Source organism: Hyperoodon ampullatus (assembly GCF_949752795.1).
Source record: "Hyperoodon ampullatus genome assembly, chromosome: 4".
Taxonomy (NCBI): Eukaryota; Metazoa; Chordata; class Mammalia; order Artiodactyla; family Ziphiidae; genus Hyperoodon; species Hyperoodon ampullatus.
The window spans coordinates 112980011-113002562 of NC_136917.1; the positions used below are offsets into that span (position 1 = coordinate 112980011).

The following is a 22552-nucleotide window of genomic DNA, read 5'->3' on the forward strand; positions in this document are numbered from 1 at the left end:
TTCCAATTCCTGCCCTATAGCTATCATGATTAACTTCTTTTTCAGAATGTCACACTATTTAAGCTGATATGGAAGAAGCTCTGTATTTGGGGCAGATGACTATTCAGTGCACTGAACGATGGATTTCAAAGCAATCTCAACGCAGCTCACAGTAGATCTGTCAACCCAGTGTTCTTCCAACTCATAGCGACTCCTAGCTTTACTGGCCACTACAAGGATGTAAATGGGTAGACAGGTGGGGAAGGTGCTTAAAACACAGGAATCTTCACAAGGCCTTTTCTCCGTTGCAGTCAGGAACATTGCACATCTAAAACTCATGTTAACCACCATCTGTTGGAATGACTGGAAAAGTGATAACTTGCCAGTTGTGCTTCCTTTTTCACACCACTGAGCCAATATACTTTGGATCTAATGGAATCCAATTGTGGAACCACATGTTTACAATTTTGTAAGAGCCGATGTTCAACTGTAGGTATTTTTTTCGTTCTGTTGAGTCACCTGTTTACAAACAAAGTAATACTGTATGTTAAAAAGGACAGCCTATTAAAGACAGTATGTATATATATTCCCTCACACCCTTCACAAAATCCAGTATGAACACTGATGGTTTTTTCTTTCAAATGACCTTTTTATATAGATGATGTATAAAAAACATCTTACAAAAGGATATGTTTGTGTATTCTTAAAAAAAAAGTAAAACAAAATTTGAACATGGATTTTGATCACTGTTAAAAGGTCATATGTCAAGATGACTATAGTTAACACTGCTGTGTGATATACAGGAAAGTAGCTAAGAGAGTAAATCCTAAAGAGTTCTCATCACAGGAGAATATTTTTTCTTTTCTCTTCTTTTTCTTTCTTTTCTTTAAGATGGATGTTTGCTGAACCTACTGTGGTAATCATTTTCACAATATATATAAATCAAACCATCATGCTGTACACTTTAAACTTATACAGTGATATAACGCCAATTATTCTCAATAAAGCTGGGAAAAAGAGTTTTTTAAAAAGGTTGTATGTTAGATTCACTTTCACTTTTCTTCCTTTTTACTCTTAACATTTTATGTCAAAACTATACACTAAAAAGATAAATACAATCTAAAATCTTTGCCTCAAAAACTGTCAGTATAATAAGAACTATCAAATGGCAAGTTTAAAATACACCAGAGAGAGTTGTCATTATAATCGAGATTTAGAGGACAGAGCTAGTACTGTCTTTAAATGGATGACTTTACCAGGACTTTGTAAAATTCAAAATAGTTGTGTTTGAGATCCATGCACTGACCCACAGCACAGGAGAAACATATATATGGCCTACTTGTCAGATAAAAGCTGACATGTGGCTTTTGAGCACTTGAAATATGTCTAGCGTGACTGAGAAAGTGATTTGAATTTGACTTAAATTAAAATCTAAAACTCTGTAAAAAAATACTTTTCCATTAAGCACAACTTGGTTGTTTTGGTATGACTATTCAATTTAACCAATGAATACTTGGCATCCAAATTGAGATGGGGCTACTAGTAAGTATAAAATACTCACTGGATTTTGAAGACTCAGTACCCAAAAAAAAAAAAAAAAAGTAAACTACATTGTGGAATTTGATATTAACAAGATGGTCTTTTGGATATATCATTTAGTAAAATATTACTAGAATCAATTTCACCCAATCACTTTTAACTTTTTTAATGTGGCTCACATTATATTTCTATTGGACACCATCATTATAGTTACTCATGAGTTTAAGAAGGACCCCACAGGAAACAAGTTAGAAATAATAAAAAGTCTATACAATTATATATTCCCTTATGTTTAGAAATCCCCTTCAAAGACACTATTACCTATGGCTAGGTCTGAGATGAGTTTTTAGAGGAGGACGAGGCTGAACATGTCCAGGACCTTCAGTTTTTATTTCATGAAGTTTTAAGAAATTAGTTCTTCAAAAATAAGTATGTAATTACATTAATTATTTTGAATCTATAAGAAAGAAACCAATTAATAGGAAATACAAATTACAGCCTTTATAGTCATCTGTAGAAAAGTGTCTAAAAGTTCAGAGCCTTTAAAAATGACTTCCTAGGGACTTCCCTGGTGGTTCAGTGGATAAGACTCCACGCTTCCAGTGCAGGGGGCCCGGGCTCAACCCCTGGTCAGGGAACTAGAGCCTGCATGCCACAACTAAGACCCAGCACAGCCAAATAAATAAATAAATAAATAAAATATTTAAAAAAAAAAAAAAGACTCCCTAAGACCACACACAGGCAGTGATATATAGCTCTTCATCAATGGCTGCTCAACTGGTGAGGATCACAACTAGTCTGTGGTTTGCTTCTGGTGTAGGATACATTTAGTCTTTAGTGACTTTGCCACTACCCCAGTTCATGCATTTTCTGGCAGTATTTCATTGTTCCTCTCAACATTATACTACATACACCAGCCATGGACAATCAGCCAAAAAAAGGGAAGGTTTTAGGCGATTTTCAGAGTGGTATTCATTATGGATATATTCTTAACACCTGACATAAGGTTAAATTAGCAGCCAAAAGCTATAAGTAACATCCCAGGTACTTGAATATACAGAATGCATGCTTATGTGAAGGTCCAGCACTGGGATTACCTAATCAATGCCAACATGGTAGCTTCTGGCATAGGTTTAGGGGTTTACTGAGAAGCTACATGCTGAAGGGAACAAGGCAAGAGGTAGCAAGCTCTGTGAAGTGGGACACAATCTACAGTCATCCAGTGTGGGAAAGATTCCCAGTCAGGCACACCTGAGTCTCTAGACACATTCACACACTTGAGTGGACACATTTACATTCCTCTACAAAGCATGGTGTACATATGTACACGCACAAATAGTTTGAAATTATTTGGGGATCCAAAAACAATAAGTGACCGATAATTAAGGCCTCTACAACTAACAGGAAAAAAGGGTGCCAGCAGTCCCAAGACCCATGGCCATGGCAGACAGTGTTACTATCAAATGTTGGTTAGAGCATATTAAAGTTAACACCCAACCACTTATCAAGATTTTTCATGCTTTTTGTTAAGCTACAGTGCAGATGCTGGTGGGGAGGGGTGGAGTCGGGGAGTGTGGAATCGGCACATTTTCCTGATGGACCCATGCCCAAAAGGGTAAAAACTGCTTTTAGTAATATTTTGATATATCCAAAATAGTATCTTCCAACATTTAATCAATATTTTAAAAACTAATGACACAGTTTCTGGGTTTTGTTTTATCTTTTTGTAATACGTCTTTAAAATCCAGATGTATGCCTACATATATATCAGTTCTACTCTTTCAGAATCTTTGGGAGTGAAGGCCATGAATATGCATTTTTAATAAGCTCCCCCTGGTAGTTCTTAAGATCAGGCACAGTGATTCTTCCTTTACCTACTCCCACCTACTTCCCCCTTTTGTAAAGCCTATAGAAACATATTCCATCAAGAGAGCATAATGATTTATAGAATATATTTGCATACTTTATATTTTTCACAAATAATATTTCAGTTATGGTCATCAGCAATTTGATATACTATTTGATTTATAGCATGGGTTATCTTTACCAATTCTATGTATTTAGCATAATTTGTGTCACATAACTATATAAATTAGCTTATTAAAGTATAGTGGGGGACAACTCTGTATTACCTTGGGAGAATGCCAAAGGTGTACCAATTCCCACAGGGTACTCAATAAGATATGCATATTATGTCAGCTGCCATTTTATCTAGACAATGCGGTAATTACAGTAAGCCCTAAATGATAAACTTTAAAGGCTTAGAAAGCTAAATAATCCGACAATGCAATGACTTTTCTAGATTCCCTTGTGGGCAGCTAACAAAACATCAAAATTCAATATGCATAACATTTTGCAACTGAAATACCTAAGTCAGAAAAAGCCTTTTCTGTTTTTCTAAAGCTAGAATAAGACTGTCACTTTACTAGAATAAGATATCCTTTTTACTTGGGATATAGCTTGTACTGAAGAAATTTTTAATGAGCAGGATATAAAAAAACACAGCATTTACAAAAGAACATCTCTGTACTTTTTTTCTTATGTTTCCAGAAACTACAGAAGTAAAACCTGAAGTTATGATCCAGGCTATAACTGAGCTGTATAATAAATAATGAACCTCAGATTCAATGAAATATAACAGACCTCATCATCCAATACAAAAGCTGTATTACTGAACACTACTGAAGAAAAGTAAGACCATTTACTTGTTAGTTTTCCCAGTCTGTGCAAGGCAAAGCCTCCTCTTCATCCTCTGACTCAGGGGATGCTTCTTTGATTCTTCTGAGAGCTTCATGGATGCTCCGTGTTAGAGGGTCCGTGTCGGGCAGAAGTGTGAAGGATTCTCTCAAGACTTCCTTCTGTACCTTCTTCAATTTTACCCCCTTCCTTATTTGTGCCAAGATATTATTATCATCTTCATCAGGAAAAGGAGGCAGAGTTCGCTGTTCAACCTTTCTCAGATGAAAACTACCACGCTTCAAGGAAGCTAGCACCTCATCCATGGGTGAGCTCACTTTAGAAAATGAAAGAGAACAATTATGATTGCACTTAGAGTCAGGAAGTGTATAACCTCCAGACTTTAGGACTGTGACAGCCCAGGATGCTAAAAACACATCTGCAGAAGGGACCATGAAGCATGGACACAACATTGCCAGAACACAGGGGATACTAATTATGCTTGTTTAAAAAAAGAAAAATCCCAAGACCCAAATTCCATGTCAGGCATTACTGGTATTCCTATCATTTCCCATGTGAGAGAAGCGAGCAGCCTGGGGGCTGGGGGGTGATCTTTAGTATTATTACGGGTGAGACTCCTAAAGAGTTTCCATAATGCAAAAGTCCAATCTAAATTTGGACAGTGACTGGACTGCACATTTAATTTTAAAAAATTAAATTCTGGTTCATTATGGTGACACTGTGTGTGTGTGTTTTTTTTTTTTAATAACTGCTTTACAAATGAAATTCTACTTGGGCTATGGTAAGAAATATTTTACAGGATGGTCTCTCAGATTAAAATGTAATACACAAATAAAATGTTCTCTCCGTGAATGCTAAAGCTCCTAAGGGCCAAAATTATTTGCTGTTTCAAAAACATCTTTATTAAGGCATATCTGACATGCAATAAATTATACATATTACTCCCTATTCTTCTTTGCTTCTTTATAAAAGATATGCCAGGGTCCTCAATAAATATGTAGCCAAATGTTACATGGTTTTGCCAATGTTCTCCTGACCAGATAGCTTCCCTTTGTATTTCTGAGATTTAAAATCATATTGTAACACAAAAGGAGCCACATAATACATGTTACCAAACAGATCAAGTCAAAAGATATAATTTAAAAAGCATCCCTAAGAGCTCAAGCAGGTCCATATTTGTGTCTGTACACATTTGCAAACATGGGTTGGTAAGAATTCTGCCATGCTGAGACCCTGAAAACCTGTTTGCTATCAAATAATGTCCAAAAATAAAATGTTTAAAGCTTTGTAACGTCCTAGGAAATAAACAGTCCTTTAACTACATGCCTCAGTCAACAGATGAACTCAAAAATCTTTTTTTAACTCACCTCTCTTCCTCTGCAAACCTTCAGCAGTCTTTTTGAGCTTCTTCCTGGCACTGACGAGCTGGCTGCTGTCGAAGAGGTGTGCTGAGGGGGCACTAGCTGACTCTGGGATCCTCTTCTCGTTCCCCTCCACTCTAGGCAGACCTTCCTCCAGTGTCTCTGGGGCGCCGTCCTTACCGACAGGCAGAGGCGGTGGCGGTGGGGGAGGAGGAGGTGGCGGGGGAGGTGCCGGAGGAAGAGGTGGGGGGAGTGGATCTGCTGTGGCAGAACCTGGTTTAGGGTCAGTCTTATTCAGAAGTGGAGCAGATGCGGCGGGAGGCAGTTCAGAGGTAACACCACCGGGAGGTAACGAAGTAGCTTCAAGTTGTGCTGATGAATTGTCTTCAAGCTGTGTGAGGCTTTGGGCTTCTGTTGTCTGTGATGACCCGAGCTTGCCCCTTCCTTCCTCCACTCCCTCACTTTTCTCTTCTACCTGTAGCACTCCTGGCAGAGGGTCGCACTGGTCTTCACAGGACACGGGACTGGCTGCACTTCTTCTTCTTGCGTGAGCCAGTCGCAATCTGGTTGACTTAAGTATGACTTGGCCTGGGTATCTCTAAGAAATCAGAAGTTATTATAACTGGTTACATTACAATTTATGAACAAATGGCTGTTTATTTTCTCCCTCCAATGCAAGATTTTATTTTAGAGCTTTTGTGATTTTTCAGGGAAAATATACTGAAAACCAAAATACCAAAATGTAATACCTTACAAATAATTATCACCAAATTCTTTATTATTTGCTTATCATCAAATCCTTCTCCCCTCTTATCCACTTAAGAGGTCAACCGTTCAGAATTACCACATGATTAAAGAAAGATCCTTAGTGAATAAAAGTACTAATTTAAATGGAAAAATAGTAGCAGTGTAAAATACAAAACAAATGATGTCAAACATATATATGCTATTGGTATGCAGAAAGCTAAAAAACTATTAGATTCTTACATGTATTTTCAAACGCTTACAGATAAAAAATTAAAACATTAATGTTCTTCAAAGGGTAACATGGCATTTTTTTAAAGCTCTGAAAACAAAATATGCATTTTATGATAGAATAGAAGGAGAATTAATAAAATTTTTTGGAGTACTGATACACAGAACTCTCATTCTTTTACTATGGTAAAACCTAGCATTAATGCATTTGGCAGACAACATTTTCTTAACACAAAGCTTATCCATGTGTTAAGGACCCCATTCCCACCCACCCCCACTCTTTCACCTGATCAAAAGCTCCCTTCACCTATAAGGAGACCCTTCAGAATAAAGAGTAGAAGTAAGGCTCTTGAGTGCTGCTAAGAAGCAGAACTACCTAGTTTAAGCACATTCCAAGGAAATGCTTAGCTGCTGTGATATCAGTGTCCAGAGTCATGGATAAGCCTGGCAAGAGAACTGCTGAAGCATTTCTCACGTATGTTGATCCACCCTCTAATTCTGCCATTGGTCAGATTATTACCACAGGGTTGATGTACACAGAATTAATAACAAGTTGATGCTTAAAATGGATAGTCAGTTGTGAACTAACTTTATTAAATTCAAGAGGAATCCAGGCTTCCCAGAGGCCCTGACCATTCCTCTTTTATCACTGAAGTGGTAAGCCAAGGACTGCCATAACTAAAATTGTTTTCTAGATAATAGAGGGAAAATCAAGTTTTTCTCATAAAAGAAATCTTACAATAGGAGTATATATGTAGCTCTGTTTAAAAAGTAATGAAAAATAATAAACTGACCATACTTTTACTACCTGTTTAAAGGTTCGAAGTCTATCCAGTGTTCTTTGTCTTTCTTGGCTAACCCAGGCACTTTTTCTTTCTTCTTCATCATGTAATTTTTCTCTTTTCTGGTACAAAAAAAAAAAAAAGTAATTCCATTACGATGTGTCCCATTATATTTTATCATTAATAGAAAAAAAGAGAGTTCTCCCAATATGTAAGCTAGATTACTCCAAAGAACGATGTATTAAACAATGTTTTGTGGCATGAAACACTATCAGTTTTAATTGAAATTATACTGTTGTTTCACTTTCTGCATGACCTACCAATTAAAAGATGTTTACTCTGTAAAGTAAATATTTTCTCTGAACTGAAAAATGTTTCATCTTTGGGGTTCTGGCTTGAACAATTTAATTATGCAATACTTGTAACTGCTATATTCTGCTAACTCAAATAGTTGACCTTAAAAACAAAAAACAACCACTTGGTTGGTAATTTAGATATTATATATGGGTTAAGCCTGATGTTCTGCAGATAATGTCTACTATTACTGAACCTGTTCCTCTTGCCACAAATCTAAGTGTGTGTTTTAATACCTCATTCAATTTTTTTCCTTCCCATTCCCCAATCCCAAACCTCTTTGATTTTTTATTCCCAAACTGGATTAACAGTATCACCACCCACCCAATGTTGGCCAAGTTAAACACGAATTGCTCTTTCTAAAGGAAAGAAAGTGGAATTCTTGGCAGGAGGATAAAGAGTGGGAGTAGTGCTTTTGACAACCTCACTACTGAGGGTCACGTGACAGACAGGTGGTTACCAATTAGGGAATGCATTGAAGAGTGCCACAATGGCCAACCACGTCCCCAGAGAGATGTAACTATCACATACAATGCAGATTGGTTCCACTTTCTATCTCTTGGTGAGGTGGGTTGAATCCTTTGTATATAAATCAGCCCATGGAACTCATGGTCAGGGTGCAGGGGGGTGCCAAGGGTAAGTAAAGATTAACATTCTTCCATCTCTTCTTATGGCAGGTCAAGAAGACCTTTTCCCTTTAGAGAGCTCTCACTTAGGGAGTCTTAAGAGAATCACAAAGGCCATTTATTAGTAGATAAAAAGTCACGTATCTCTCAGTAACAGTCCCAGATTGCTATATATAATCCTAAAGGTTTCCAGATGGGAAATTAAAGAAGATATGACCTGAGCTCTTCATTAAAAGAAATAAAGGTCCCATGTAGATTCTGTCCTTTATAGAGGAAAGCCCAGAATGGCTCAAGGACACAGTGAGGCAAGAACTTATCCCAACTCCTCACCCCTACTGCATACTCAGTTCCATTCACGTAGCTGAGCCAACAAAAGGAAGGAACTGAAAAACTCTCATATTTACATCTGGTAACCACCTGGAATTGGGAGTGAGCTTGTACTTTATCACACCGGGATACATGCCAAGGGATACTCAGGGACAAAGGGTCTTCTAAGGCCTATCAAGTAGCACTGGCTCAGAGATGAAGAGATTTTTCTATACCTTTCTATACATTATCTAATGAATATAGTGCTTAGTACTTGAGGAAGAAATTAGCTGTCTAAGAGATATTCAGCATTTTCAAACTGCGAATCTGCATTTCTAAACATAATATACAAATAGCTGAATGTGAAGTTCAGAAATAAAACTGATCAATCATTTTGCTGGTCTGTCAGCTGGTATAACCAGAGTCAGACCATACTATTATCTAAATGGAAAGAGAAAGTTTCAGACATGTTCAGGCATGAACTGATGGGTTTGTATGGACTTTTCATAGAGCACAGTATTGTATTTAAGAGCCTAGTGAGTAACAGGCCTGTGAATATCACCTCTCCCCCTCTGGCTAGCTAGGGGAAAGTTATTTAATGAAGATAATTTACCCTTCTGTGCCGGCCAGTGCGGGGGGTGGGGGAGAGGTGGAGGGTGGGTAGGGAATACTTACTAGATGGTGCTAGATGGTGACACAAGGGGCTTTGAGTTTCTGCTAACATTGTTTAACAAGCTGGTGCTAGCTGTATGCATATGTTCATCTAGTGAAAATTAAAACTTATGAGCTGTACACTTGTGTGTGTGATAAAGGTGGTTTAAAACCAGATTTGATCTAAGCCAACTTTCATTTTCCTCTAGCTTTGCATGTTAAGAAAAATTGATGATTAATGGATTCATTCTCCTACAGTGAGATATTCCACCCAAAGTCGGTAGTAGGCAAAATTATAAGGCAGATGACATTCATCTTTGAGATTCCCCCAAATATCAATTTCCTCTTTTTACTCATCTTTGCCACATAAAACTCTTTGAGAAAGGATTTGATACTCATTCATTCTAAAAGGCTAATTCGTTCCTCCATCCATAAAAATATTGGCATTTTATCAGAATCCAAACCTTCATGCAATAAGGAACGCATTCTAAGTGTTGGAGTTTAATCACAAGCTGACAGAGCAGGTGCAGATGATGAGAGTAGGAGGCATTCTTATTCATCGAACTCTTAAGCTGGCCCACAGTCTGACTTTCCTTACAAAGCAGTTCCTGGCCCATGAAAACAGTACTGAACAATAAAAATACAATAAATTTGCTGTTGATTTAAGATGAATCTTACAGTTTACGGGTAGTTTGGCTACTCTTGTGTGTTTAAATTCAAGACTTTTAGCTAATATGTGCCGAAATGAGCTTGAAGGATAACATCAAAACCCCTATAGCAGCTAACATCATTCTTTTTTTTTTTTTTTTTTTTTGCGGTACGCAGGCCTCTCACTGTTGTGGCCTCTCCCGTTGCAGAGCACAGGCTCTGGACGCGCAGGCTCAGCAGCCATGGCTCACGGGCCCAGCTGCTCCACGGCATATGGGATCCTCCCGGACCGGGGCACAAACCCGTATCCCCTGCATCGGCAGGTGGACTCTCAACCACTGCGCCACCAGGGAGGCCCTAACATCATTCTTAATCACAACAAATTAGAAGCTTTCTTAAGACCAAGAAAAGACAAAGAAGTCTCCTCCCACCACTCTTTTTCAACACCCTACTGAAAATCCTAGCTAACACAATAAGAAGAGCAAATAAAAGGTATACAGACTGCTACAAAAGAACTAAACTGCCTTTATTTGCATAAGACCTGACTGTCTATGTAGAAAATCTCAAAGAACCACCAAAAAAGCTAGTACAACTAATACACAATTATAACAAGGTTGCAAGGTACAGGGTTGACATATAAAAGCCAACTGCTTTCTAATGTAACAGCAATGAAACACTGGAATTATGAACTTTTTATATTACCCCTACAAAACTATTTACATTACCACACCCCAAAAAGAAGACAGATAAATTTAGGTATAAGTCTAATAAAATGTGAACAAGATCAATGAGGCAAGCTGTAACTCTTAGAAAAGAAATCAAAGAAAAACTAAATAAAGAGATATTCCTTGTTCGTGTATAGGAAGACTCAATACTATTAACATATCAATTATTGAGAGGGCAGACAGCAGAAGCAAGAAGAACTATAATCCTGCAGCCTGTGGAACGAAAACCACACGCACAGAAGATACACAAAATGAAAAGGCAGAGGGCTATGTACCACATGAAGGAACAAGAAAACCCCGGAAAATCAACTAAATGAAGTGGAGATAGGCAACCTCCCAGAAAAAGAATTCAGAATAATGATAGTGAAGATGATCCAGGACCTCGGAAAAAGAATGGAGGCAAAGATCGAGAAGATGCCACAAATGTTTAACGAAGACCTAGAAGAATTAAAGAACAAACAGAGAATAAAAAAACTGAAATGAAAAATACACTAGAAGGAATCAATAGCAGAGTAACTGAGGGAGAACGGATAAGTGACCTGGGAGACAGAATGGTGGAATTCACTGCTGAGGAACAGAATAAAGAAAAAAGAATGAAAAGAAATGAAGACAGCTTAACAGACCTCTGGGACAACATTTAAATGCACCAACATTCTCATTATAGGGGTCCCAGAAGGAGGAGAGAGAGAGAAAGAACCCGAGAAAATATCTGGAGAGATCATAGTCGAAAACTTCCCTAACATGGGAAAGGAAACAGCCACCCAAGTCCAGGAAGCACAGAGAGTCCAATACAGGATAAACCCAAGGAGAAACATGCCAAGACACACAGTAATCAAACTGACAAAAATTAAAGACAAAGAAAAATTATTAGAAGAAACAAGGGGAAAACAACAAATAACATACAAGGGAATCCCATAAGCTTAACAGCTGATTTCTCAGAACTCTACAGGCCAGAGGGAGTGGCATGATATATTTAAAGTGATGAAAGGGAAGAACCTACAACCAAGATTACTCTACCCAGAAAAGATCTCATTCAGATTTGATGGAGAAATCAAAAGCTTTATAGACAAGCAAAAGCTAAGAGAATCTAGCACCACCAAACCAGCTCTACAAAAAATGCTAAAGGAACTTCTCTAAGTGGAAAACACAAGAAAAGGACCTATAAAATGAACCCAAAACAATTAAGAAAATGGTAATATGAACATACGTATCGATAATTACCTTAAATGTGAATGGATTAAATGCTCCAACCAAAAGACATAGGCTGGCTGAATGGATACAAAGACAAGACCCATATATATGCTGTCCACAAGAGACCCATTTCAGACCTAGGGACACATACAGACTGAAAGTGAGGGGATGGAAAAAGATATTCCATGCAAATGGAAATTAAAAGAAAGCTGGAGCAGCAATACTCATATCAGAAAAAATAGACTTTAAAATAAAGACTATTACAAGAGACAAGGAAGGACACTACATAATGATCAAGGGATCAATCCAAGAAGAAGATATAACAATTATAAATATATATGCACCCAACATAGGAACACCTCAATACATAAGGAAAATGCTAACAGCTATAAAAGAGGAAATCAGCAGTAACACAATAATAGTGGGGGACTTTAACACCTCACTTACACCAATGGACAGATCATCCAGACAGAAACTTAATAAGGAAACACAAGCTTTAAATGACACAATAGACCAGATAGATTTAATTGATATTTATAGTACATTCCATCTGATAACAGATTACACTTTCTTCTCAAGTGTACACAGAACACTCTCCAGGACAGATCACATCTTGGGTCACAAATGAAGCCTCAGTAAATTTAAGAAAATTGAAATCATATCAAGCATCGTTTCCGACCACAATGCAATGAGATTAGAAATAAATTACAGGGAAAAAACCGTAAAAAATACAAACACATGGAGGCTAAACAATACGTTACTAAATAACCAAGAGATCACTGAAGAAATCAAACAGGAAATCAAAAAATACCTAGGGACAAATGACAATGAAAACACAATGATCCAAAACCTATGGGATGCAGCAAAAGCAGTTCTAAGAGGAAAGTTTATAGCAATACAATCCTACCTTAAGAAACAAGAAAAATCTCAAACAATCTAACCTTACACCTAAAGGAACTAGAGAAAGAAGAACAAGCAAACCCAAAGTTAGTAAAAGGAAAGAAATCATAAAGATCAGAGCAGAAATAAATGAAATAGAAACACAGAAAACAATAGCAAAGATCAATAAAACTACAAGCTGGTTCTTTGAGAAGATAAATAAAATTGATAAGCCTTTAGCCAGACTCATCAAGAAAAAGAGAGGACTCAAATCAATAAAATTAGAAATGAAAAGGAGAAGTTACGACAGACACCACAGAAATACAAAGCATCCTCAGAGACTACTACAAGCAACTCTATGCCAACAAAATGGACAACCGGGAAGAAATGGACAAATTCTTAGAAAGGTATAACCTTCCAAGACTGAACAAGGAAGAAATAGAAAATATGAACAGACCAATCAAAACCAATGAAATTGAAACTGTGATTTTAAATCTTCCAAAAAACAAAAGTCCAGGACCAGATGGCTTCACAGGTGAATTCTATCAAATATTTAGAGAAGAGCTAACACCCATCCTTCTCAAACTCTTCCAAAAAATTGCAGAGGAAGGAATACTCCCAAACTCATTTTACAAGGCCACCATCACCCTAATACCAAAACCAGACAAAGATACTACAAAAAAAGAAAATTACAGACCAATATCACTGATGAATATAGATACAAAAGTGCTCTCAACAAAATACTAGCAAACAGAATCCAACAACAAATTAAAAGGATCATACACCATGATCAAGTGGGATTTATCCCTGGGATGCAAGGATTCTCCAATATATACAAGTCAATCAATGTGATACACCATATTAATAAACGGAAGAATAAAAAGCATATGATCATCTCAACAGACGCAGAAAAAGCTTTTGACAAAACTCAACACCCTTTTATGATAAAAACTCTCCAAAAAGTGGGCATAGAGGGAACCTACCTCAACATAATAAAGGCCATATATGACAAACCCACAGCAAACATCATTCTCAATGGTGAAAAACAAAGCATTTCCTCCAAGATCAGCAATGAGACAAGGATGTCCACTCTCACCACTATTATTCAACATAGTTTTGGAAGTCCTAGCCACGGCAATCAGAGAAGAAAAAGAAATAAAAGGAATACAAATTGGAAAAGAAGAAGTAAAACTGTCACTGTTTGCAGATGACATGATAGTATACATAGAGAATCCTAAAGATGCCACCAGAAGACTACTAGAGCTAATCAATGAATTTGGTATAAATTCGCAGGATACAAAATTAATGCACAGAAATCTCTTGCATTTCTATATGCTAACAAAAAAAGATCAGAAAGAGAAATTAAGGAAACAATCCCATTCACCACTGCAACAAAAAGAATAAAATACCTAGGAATAAACCAACCTAAGAAGGTAAAAGACCTGTACTCAGGAAACTATAAGACACTAATGAAAGAAATCAAAGATGACACAAACAGATGGAGAGACATATCATGTTCGTGGATTGGAAGAATCAATATTGTGAAAATGACTATACTACCCAAAGCGATCTACAGATTCAGTGCAATCCCTATCAAATTACCAATGGCACTTTTTACAGAAATAGGACAAAAAAATCTTAAAATCTATGGAGACACAAAAGACCCCGATAGCCAAAGCAATCTTGAGGGGAGAAAATGGAGCTAGAGAAATCAGACTCCCTGACTTCAGACTATACTACAAAGCTACAGTAATCAAGACAATATGGTACTGGCACAAAAACAGATATATAGATCAATGGAACAGGACAGAAAGCCCAACAATAAACCCATGCACCTATGGTCAACTAATCTATGACAAAGGAGGCAAGGATATACAATGGAGAAAAGACAGCCTCTTCAATAAGTGGTGCTGGGAAAACTGGACAGCTACATGTAAAAGAATGAAATTAGAACACTCTCTGACAACATACACAAAAATAAACTCAAAATGGATTAAAGACCTAAATGTAAGGCCAGACACCCTCAAACTCTTAGAGGAAAACATAGGCAGAACACTCTATGACATCAATCACAGCAAGATCCTTTTTGACCCACCTCCTAGAGAAATGGAAATAAAAACAAAAATAAACAAATGGGACCTAATGAAACTTCAAAGCTTTTGCATAGCAAAGGAAACCATAAACAAGACCAAAAGACAACCCTCAGAATGGGAGAAAATATTTGCAAATGAAGCAAACTGACAAAGGATTAATCTCCAAAATTTACAAGCAGCTCATGCAGCTCAATATTAAAAAAACGAAAAACCCAATCCAAACATGCGCAGAAGACCTAAATAGACATTTCTCCAAAGAAGATATACAGATTGTCAACAGACACATGAAAGAATGCTCAACATCGCTAATCATTAGAGAAATGCAAATCAAAACTACAATGAGATATCATCTCACACCAGTCAGAATGGCCATCATCAAAAAATCTACAAACAATAAATGCTGGAGAGGGTGTGCAGAAAAGGGAACCCTCTTGCACTGTTGCTGGGAATGTAAATTGATACAGCCACTATGGAGAACAGTATGGATATTCCTTAAAAAACTAAAAACAGAACTACCATACGACCCAGCAATCCCACTACTGGGCATATACCCTGAGAAAACCATAATTCAAAGAGTCATGTACCAAAATGTTCATTGCAGCTCTATTTACAACAGCCAGGACATGGAAGCAACCTAAGTGTCCATCGACAGATGAATGGATAAAGAAGATGTGGCACATATCTACAATGCAATATTACTCAGCCATAAAAAGGAACAAAACTGAGTTATTTGTAGTGAGGTGGATGGACCTAGAGACTGTCATACAGAGTGAAGTAAGTCAGAAAGAGAAAAACAAATACTGTATGCTAACACATATATATGGAATCTAAAAAAAAAAAAAAAAAAAAAGGTCATGAAGAACCTAGGGGCAAGATGGGAATAAAGATGCAGATCTGCTAGAGAATGGAGTTGAGGATATGGTGAGGGGGAAGGGTAAGCTGGGACAAAGTGAGAGAGCGGCATGGACATATATACACTACCAAACGTAAAACAGATAGCTAGTGGGAAGCAGCTGCATAGCACAGGGAGATCAGGTAGGTGGTTTGTGACCACCTAGAGGGGTGGGATAGGGAGGGTGGGAGGGAGGGAGACGCAAGAGGGAAGAGATATGGGAACATATGTATATGTATAACTGATTCACTTTGTTATAAAGCAGAAACTAACACACCATTGTAAAGCAATTATACTCCAATAAAGATGTTAAAAAAAAAAAAGTTGTGGTACATATATACAAGGGACTATTACTCAGCCATAAAAAGGAACAAAATTGGGTCATATGTAGAGATATGGATGTACCTAGAGACTGTCATACAGAGTGCGGTAAGTCAGAAAGAGAAAAACAAATATCGTATATTAACACATGTATGCGGAATCTAGAAAAATGGTACAGATGAACCAGTTTGCAAGGCAAAAATAGAGACACAGGTGTAGAGAACAAACGTATGGACACCAAGGGGGGAAAGCGGCACAGGGGGGGATGAATTGGGAGATTGGGATTGACATATATACACGAATATGTATAAAATAGATGACTTATAAGAACCTGCTGTATAAAAAAATAATAATAATAATATTAAAACAAACAAAAAATACACTCTGCTCTTCGAGATAATGTCAAAGAATGAAAAGGCAAGCCACAGATTAGGAGCAAGTATTTGCAACAGACATATCTGAAAGGGGCTATTATCCACAGTAAGAAAACAAATAATCTAATTAAAAATGAAAAAAATATCTAACACTTACTAAGAAGAGGTACAGATGGTAGATAAGCCTTGTGAGAACATGCCCAACATCCTACACCATTAGGGAACTGCAAACTAAAACAACTGTGAGGTACCACTACACACTTATTAGAATGGCTATATTCCAAAACACTTACAACATTAAATGGAGGATGTGGAGCAAAAGGAACTCTAAATTCATTGCTAGTGAGAATGTAAAATGGTACAGCCACTTTGGAAGACAGTTTGGCAGTTTCCTACAAGGTAAGCATACTCTTCCCATAAGATCCAGCAATCATGCTCTTTGCTATTTACCCAAAAGAGCTGAAAACTTAATGTGCACACAAAAACCTTCCCACATTATCAGCTTTATTCTTAAGTGTCAAAACTTGGAAGCAAGATGTCTTCACCAGGTGAATGGACAAACTGTGGTATATCCAGACAAAGGAATATTGTTCAGTGCTAAGAAATAATCTACCATGCCATGCAAATACAAAGAGGAACCTTAAGTGCAAATTACAAGTTACATAAGCCAGTATGAAATAGCTACATATATGGTTCCAATTAAACGTTAGGGGGAAAGGCAAAACAAAAGATCAGTGGTTGCCATGAGTTTGTGGAGAAAGGGGTATGAAAAGGTGGAGAACAGGGAATCTTTAGGGCAGTGAAAATATTCTGTATGATACTATAATGGTGAATTCATGTCATTATATATTTGGCAAAACCAATAGAATGTACAGAACTAAGGATGAACTGTGGACTTTGGGTGGTAATGATGTGCCAATGTTGGTTCAGACTGTAACAAATATACCACTCTTGTGTGGTACTGCACTGGTAGAGGCAGCTGTGCTATAAGGAAGTATATACACAATTGGGCCTCTGAACCTGTGGGTTCCACATCCTTGGATTCAAACAACCTCGGATTGAAAATGCTCAGGGGGCAAAAAAACCACAGAAGGTTCCAAAAAGCAAAACTCGAAGAATTTGCCTACTGGCAACTACTTACATAGCATTTACATTATATAAGGTATTATATGTAATCTAGAGATGAAGAATATAGGAGGACGTGCACAAGTTACATGCAAGTACTATGCTGTTTTATATAAGGGACTGGAGCATCCACAGATTTTGGTAGGGAGGTTGGGGGAGTTGGAAGGGCAGGTGTCCTGGAACCAATTTCCCCATGGACACTGAGGAATGGCTGTACAGTGACTTAATGCTAACATCTAGCTATAACATTTTCTTATTCTCTACAGATTTTATTCACTTTGAGATACATAAAATTCAAAGTTTTATTCTAAGTCTTCCAGAGTGCAAACTTACTAGTTGTACTGTGTGGTGGGTTCTATATTCATCTTCACTCCGAAGGCGCTGTTGGAATTTTTCGTTGTGTTTTGCAATACAAATTTCCTATAAATACATGAAATATGTTTTAATATAAGTGAAACTTGAAAGACTCAAAATCTAATTCAATTTGATAAATTAAATTTTAATCTTAACATATACCTACACAGCAAAATATCAAGTAACCCACCTCTGGTTTCTCACCCAGAATATCAAAGCAGCATAAGCCAAATAATTAGGATCTTAAAAGACTTTTATTAAACTACTTAACATCTGTAGAATTCCTGATTTCTCCCTTTTTTTGGAAGGGAAGGAATGGGGCATGGTGGAGTGGAAGGGGGGTGTACCTAGATAATCTCAAAAGTCTCTTTCAAATCTGAAGACTGTGGCCAGAAGATTCTAAGTATTATTGTACTCTTTAAACTAGTCTGAGCAAAAAAGGACACATAACTCTTGACTTAAACTCTGTTTCTTAAGTGCTTTCTGATGAATTAAAGAACATGATTTTGCCCGGATTGGTTTAAACAATATCATGAAATCTGAATCTTCTGATCATAGACTTCAGAGCTAAAAAGAGACCTTAAAGACTAGAAAGTACAATAATAGTATGCTACAGATTTACATGAAAATAATATTAAGAGATATGTGCTCTTTACACATACCCTATCATCTGGCAACTTCCTAGTGGCACCATGCTAAGTCTTCATTTTCTCTGGGTCCTTCTGGAGAAGTCCTCCAGATAAACATTAATTTCTAACACACTCAAAGCTATACCGAAAGATTACTCTTATAACCTCATTAAGTCATACATGAATAACCTTTCAGGCCAGGAAGCTGTATTTTATTTTATTTATTTATTTATTTATTTATTTATTTGCGGTACGCGGGCCTCTCACTGTTGTGGCCTCTCCCATTGCGGAGCACAGGCTCAGCAGCCATGGCTCACGGGCCCAGCCGCTCTGCTGCATGTGGGATCTTCCCGGGGCCGGGGCACGAACCCGTGTCCTCTGCATCGGCAGGTGGACTCTCAACCACTGCGCCGCCAGGGAAGCCCAGGAAGCTGTATTTTAAAGCAGCTCTTTTATCTCCTTCCTATCTTTACCCACACTGCTTTGACTCTACTGCCTAACAAGTATTGATCACAGATTGAACCTGTCTAAGGCAGTCTCCAAGGGGGAAAAGTGGCATGATATAGTGACATAATGGCTCAGGCTTCCAAGTCACATAGACCTAAGATAGTATCCTACTTTGACCTATACTAGCTGCTTTTCCTTAGGTAATTTATTTAACAACTGGAAGCCTTAGTTCCCTTGGTTATAAAATGAGGATACAAGTCTACAATTCCTTATCAAGAACAGAACTCAGATGTGTTTCAAAATTAATTTTTTTTTAATTTTAGAAAGGCGATATGTTGCATATACCATCTATTGCCCAGTAACTCCAGCAGGATCTTGACACAACACCTCATAATGAGTATTACTGATGTTTTTGCAGTGAAACAGATGAACAGTCAAAGTAAGTTCGACAAAGAAATGTTCAGGTCTGGGTTTGCCACCAAATCAAGTATCAGAATGCTTTTTGGCTACTGGGAGAATAAAAGAAGATAACATACATAAAGAACAATGTTATTTCTAGTATTCTTGAGAAGTTTAATCACAAAGCATATACCTCAAGTCCTCATGGCACAGCCAGAGACCGTCTTTGTTCTTTCAAGAGGAGAAGCAGGGCATGATTTACTTATAGCCAGAGAACTACCCCTGGGTATGAAATTCTATTGTGGGTGCCAGATTAACCGCGGAGCCTGTGACCCTGGGGATGCTGACATGCAGACCACAAGGAAGGTAGGGTGCTGTTACAAAGAGAGTCATTCTGATCTTTGGTAAAGTATGATTGATCTTTCTTCTCAGAACAGTGTTTCTTAGTTCCTCTCTTTCCAGCCTTCTTTTGTCATTCCTCCTTCCCCCTGCCATTCTGTCACCTAAGCCGTTGGATTTGGGGGTCTGGGGGCAGGGAAAGGGGAGGACAGGGGGTAAGACCATTCAGAGACCCTTGGCTGTGTGCTGTAATAGGTCACAGCAGATCAGAGGCTGTGGTGTAAATGGGCAGAATCTACAGGGCTGAGTTTCCCTACCTCAGATTTAGTTTAATATAAGAATGAAGAGTGAAAAATATAGATTAAATTGGTATACACTTTTACATATAACTTAACAATTTCCTTGAAGACTGAGGTAAGAACAAGTCAACTTAATTGTAGAGCATCCCTGGCCTCCTTAAAATAAAAAGGAGCTGGGAATTGCATTACATGGAATCCTGTAGTCATGATCAGAGTCACCTTTGGGTGGCTGAGGCAAACAGCATATCACCACTGGCTGTTCTAATGTGTTTAAGAGGGTAATGCTCAGACAACCATATAATGTCAATATAATGGCCCAAGTATTGAGAAGATATAACTCTTACTCAGTTTTAAAAGGTATGTGTATTAGTGACAAATTGGGTTAGAATTATTGGATATGGGTCAAAGATTAAGTAATGGAATAAAAGCAAGATGTAAAATTAAGGTTATACTCAATAAATATGTAACCTATTATACCTTTTTATTTCTGAGGTATGCTTTCTTGGCTGAAACCCGTCCACGTCTTGCCTCCAGCTGGCGTGCTTTCTGCTGAAGTTTCTGTAGCTCTTCTCTCTGTAAATGCACAGACACTGCCATCTCTTCCTTCTCCAGCATGGCCTCCATGCTTTCGTAAGTGTCATAGTATACCACCTCATCTCTCTTTTCTGTTACAAAACAGCAACAAGGGGTAGTGGTTAAGAGCATGGGCTATGGAGCCAGACAGAACAGGGCTCTGATCCACCCACTGATTCTATAACCTCAGGCAAAGCCATTACCCCTTTGTAAAATAGTGATTAGGAAATATAGCTCTTAGGGGGAATGTGTGTGCCAGTGTCTGGCACATAGTTAAGCGCTCAATGTAAAATGCCAAGAACCTTGTCTCCCAAATAAAAAATTTGAGAATACAGATTCTGGCTGAAGCAACAAAGCAAGTTACTTACAAAATAAGTAGGAAGGAATAACATAGTTGCACTGCTACATCTACTAAATCACTTGTTTGACTTTACATTAAGTTTTCTTAGCCTCAACAGAAGAAATAAAACTGGTGTCTACGTACATTTTCCCTATATATGCAAACAAATACATGGGGAAATTCCATCATTCATTCAAATGTATTTTTGTGGACTTATGTACTAGACACACATCATACCCGATATAAGTCTTTTGATGCTTTCCAGTTGTGCTGTCAACAGTAACTCTTCACACTTTAAGATTTCAAACTGCACTTCATACAACTGAAGTTGCAGATCATAATAATCAGCTTCTAATTGATCCAACTGAGCGATGGCTTCTGTACCGCCCTGCAAACTCTGCATCTGCATTGAAAACAAAAATAAGAACATACCTAGTTTGAGAGAACAAGAAATTAAGCTATGATTAGAAATGAATACTAACTAATCAGACAGGATAAACCCATGAAGCAACTGAACACCAGCAGACAGCGTGGGATCAGAGGCTCGTGTACAGATAATTTAAGAACCTACTAAAATTTGTGTATAAAGCTGTGTGTACATGTATATTTTTCTCTGAGTACAGTGTTCCTAGCTTTCAAATTCATAAAGGGACAAGAGTCTGTGACTTAAAAGAGGTGAGAATGACGATAATCAAGACTCAGTTAAAAAGGAGTAGTACTTACTCCTAAGTGTGGTTAAAAAATTTTTAAGTCAAATGGAGTTTTGCTTGCCTGGGTGATATTTAATGTTTCAGCGTTACTTTAGAAATTGTTTAGTGTTTAGCATTATACCATGGCAAATACCACTATCACATCAGGAAGACGTTTTTGTTTTTAAAATAACCTAAGGAGATGTGACATATCAACATCTTTTTTAAAGAACACAAGTCTCCCCATAATTTAAACCACAGAGTAGTACTATAAGGCAAGGGATTTGTTTGGGATGGGCTTAATAAATCACATTTGGTCTGTTTCTCATGAGTCATGTGGTCATGTTAAATTAATGCTAATAAAACTAGTGCAGTCATCACCACAGATATATATAAAAAGCACAATGCATATATTGTATCACTCAACAGGCATAAACCTGGCAAGAATGACTAACTGACAGCTTTACCAAATCCTTTGAAGAATTCAAACACAATCGAGAACATTCAAAAACAGACTATTAAGGTACTATTAAGGATAACCCCAGGGAAAATGACCCCACAGATAAACATGCCAGACTCCCTGGCCCATTTCAGCCTCACCCTTCCTCTACCATAGGAGACCAATTCCAGTAAGAAATGTTCTTGCAATAGCACATAGTTATAAATCTTACCTCAGCAGCTCTTAGGTACCCTATGTTGTCATTACAATTCATCCTGGTTAGAATAAAGCTAGTCAATCTGATGAAGACAGTGGCACTCTATTTCAGTCAATAAAGTGCTAGCATTTCAAGTTTTAAAGTTCAAGACCTTAAGAAAATTCCAGATACCTAGTAACATAAAGGAGAAAGCTAACTAGAAAAGAAGATTAGAGTGGAAATGCTTCAGGTGAAGGAGAGATGGAGCTGAAATCTGTGAAGAGATTCTGAATAGTCTGGAAAAGTTCAGAACAAGTTCTAATTTTTCCT

The 22552-nt window shown here is 37.6% G+C and overlaps 1 protein-coding gene across 1 annotated transcript in view; it reads right to left on the reverse strand.

The window, feature by feature from the left end:
• Positions 1 to 4226: 4226 nt before the first annotated feature.
• JMY (junction mediating and regulatory protein, p53 cofactor) overlaps positions 4227 to 22552 on the reverse strand; it is a gene marked incomplete at both ends in the record, with an annotated part of 69354 nt that continues 51028 nt past the window's right edge. The window contains 6 exons of the mRNA XM_079703110.1: positions 4227 to 4531; positions 5583 to 6174; positions 7360 to 7455; positions 17852 to 17938; positions 20463 to 20650; positions 21136 to 21301. Of these exons, the coding sequence (XP_079559236.1) occupies positions 4227 to 4531; positions 5583 to 6174; positions 7360 to 7455; positions 17852 to 17938; positions 20463 to 20650; positions 21136 to 21301 (1434 nt within the window). The remainder of the gene's footprint in view (positions 4532 to 5582; positions 6175 to 7359; positions 7456 to 17851; positions 17939 to 20462; positions 20651 to 21135; positions 21302 to 22552) is intronic.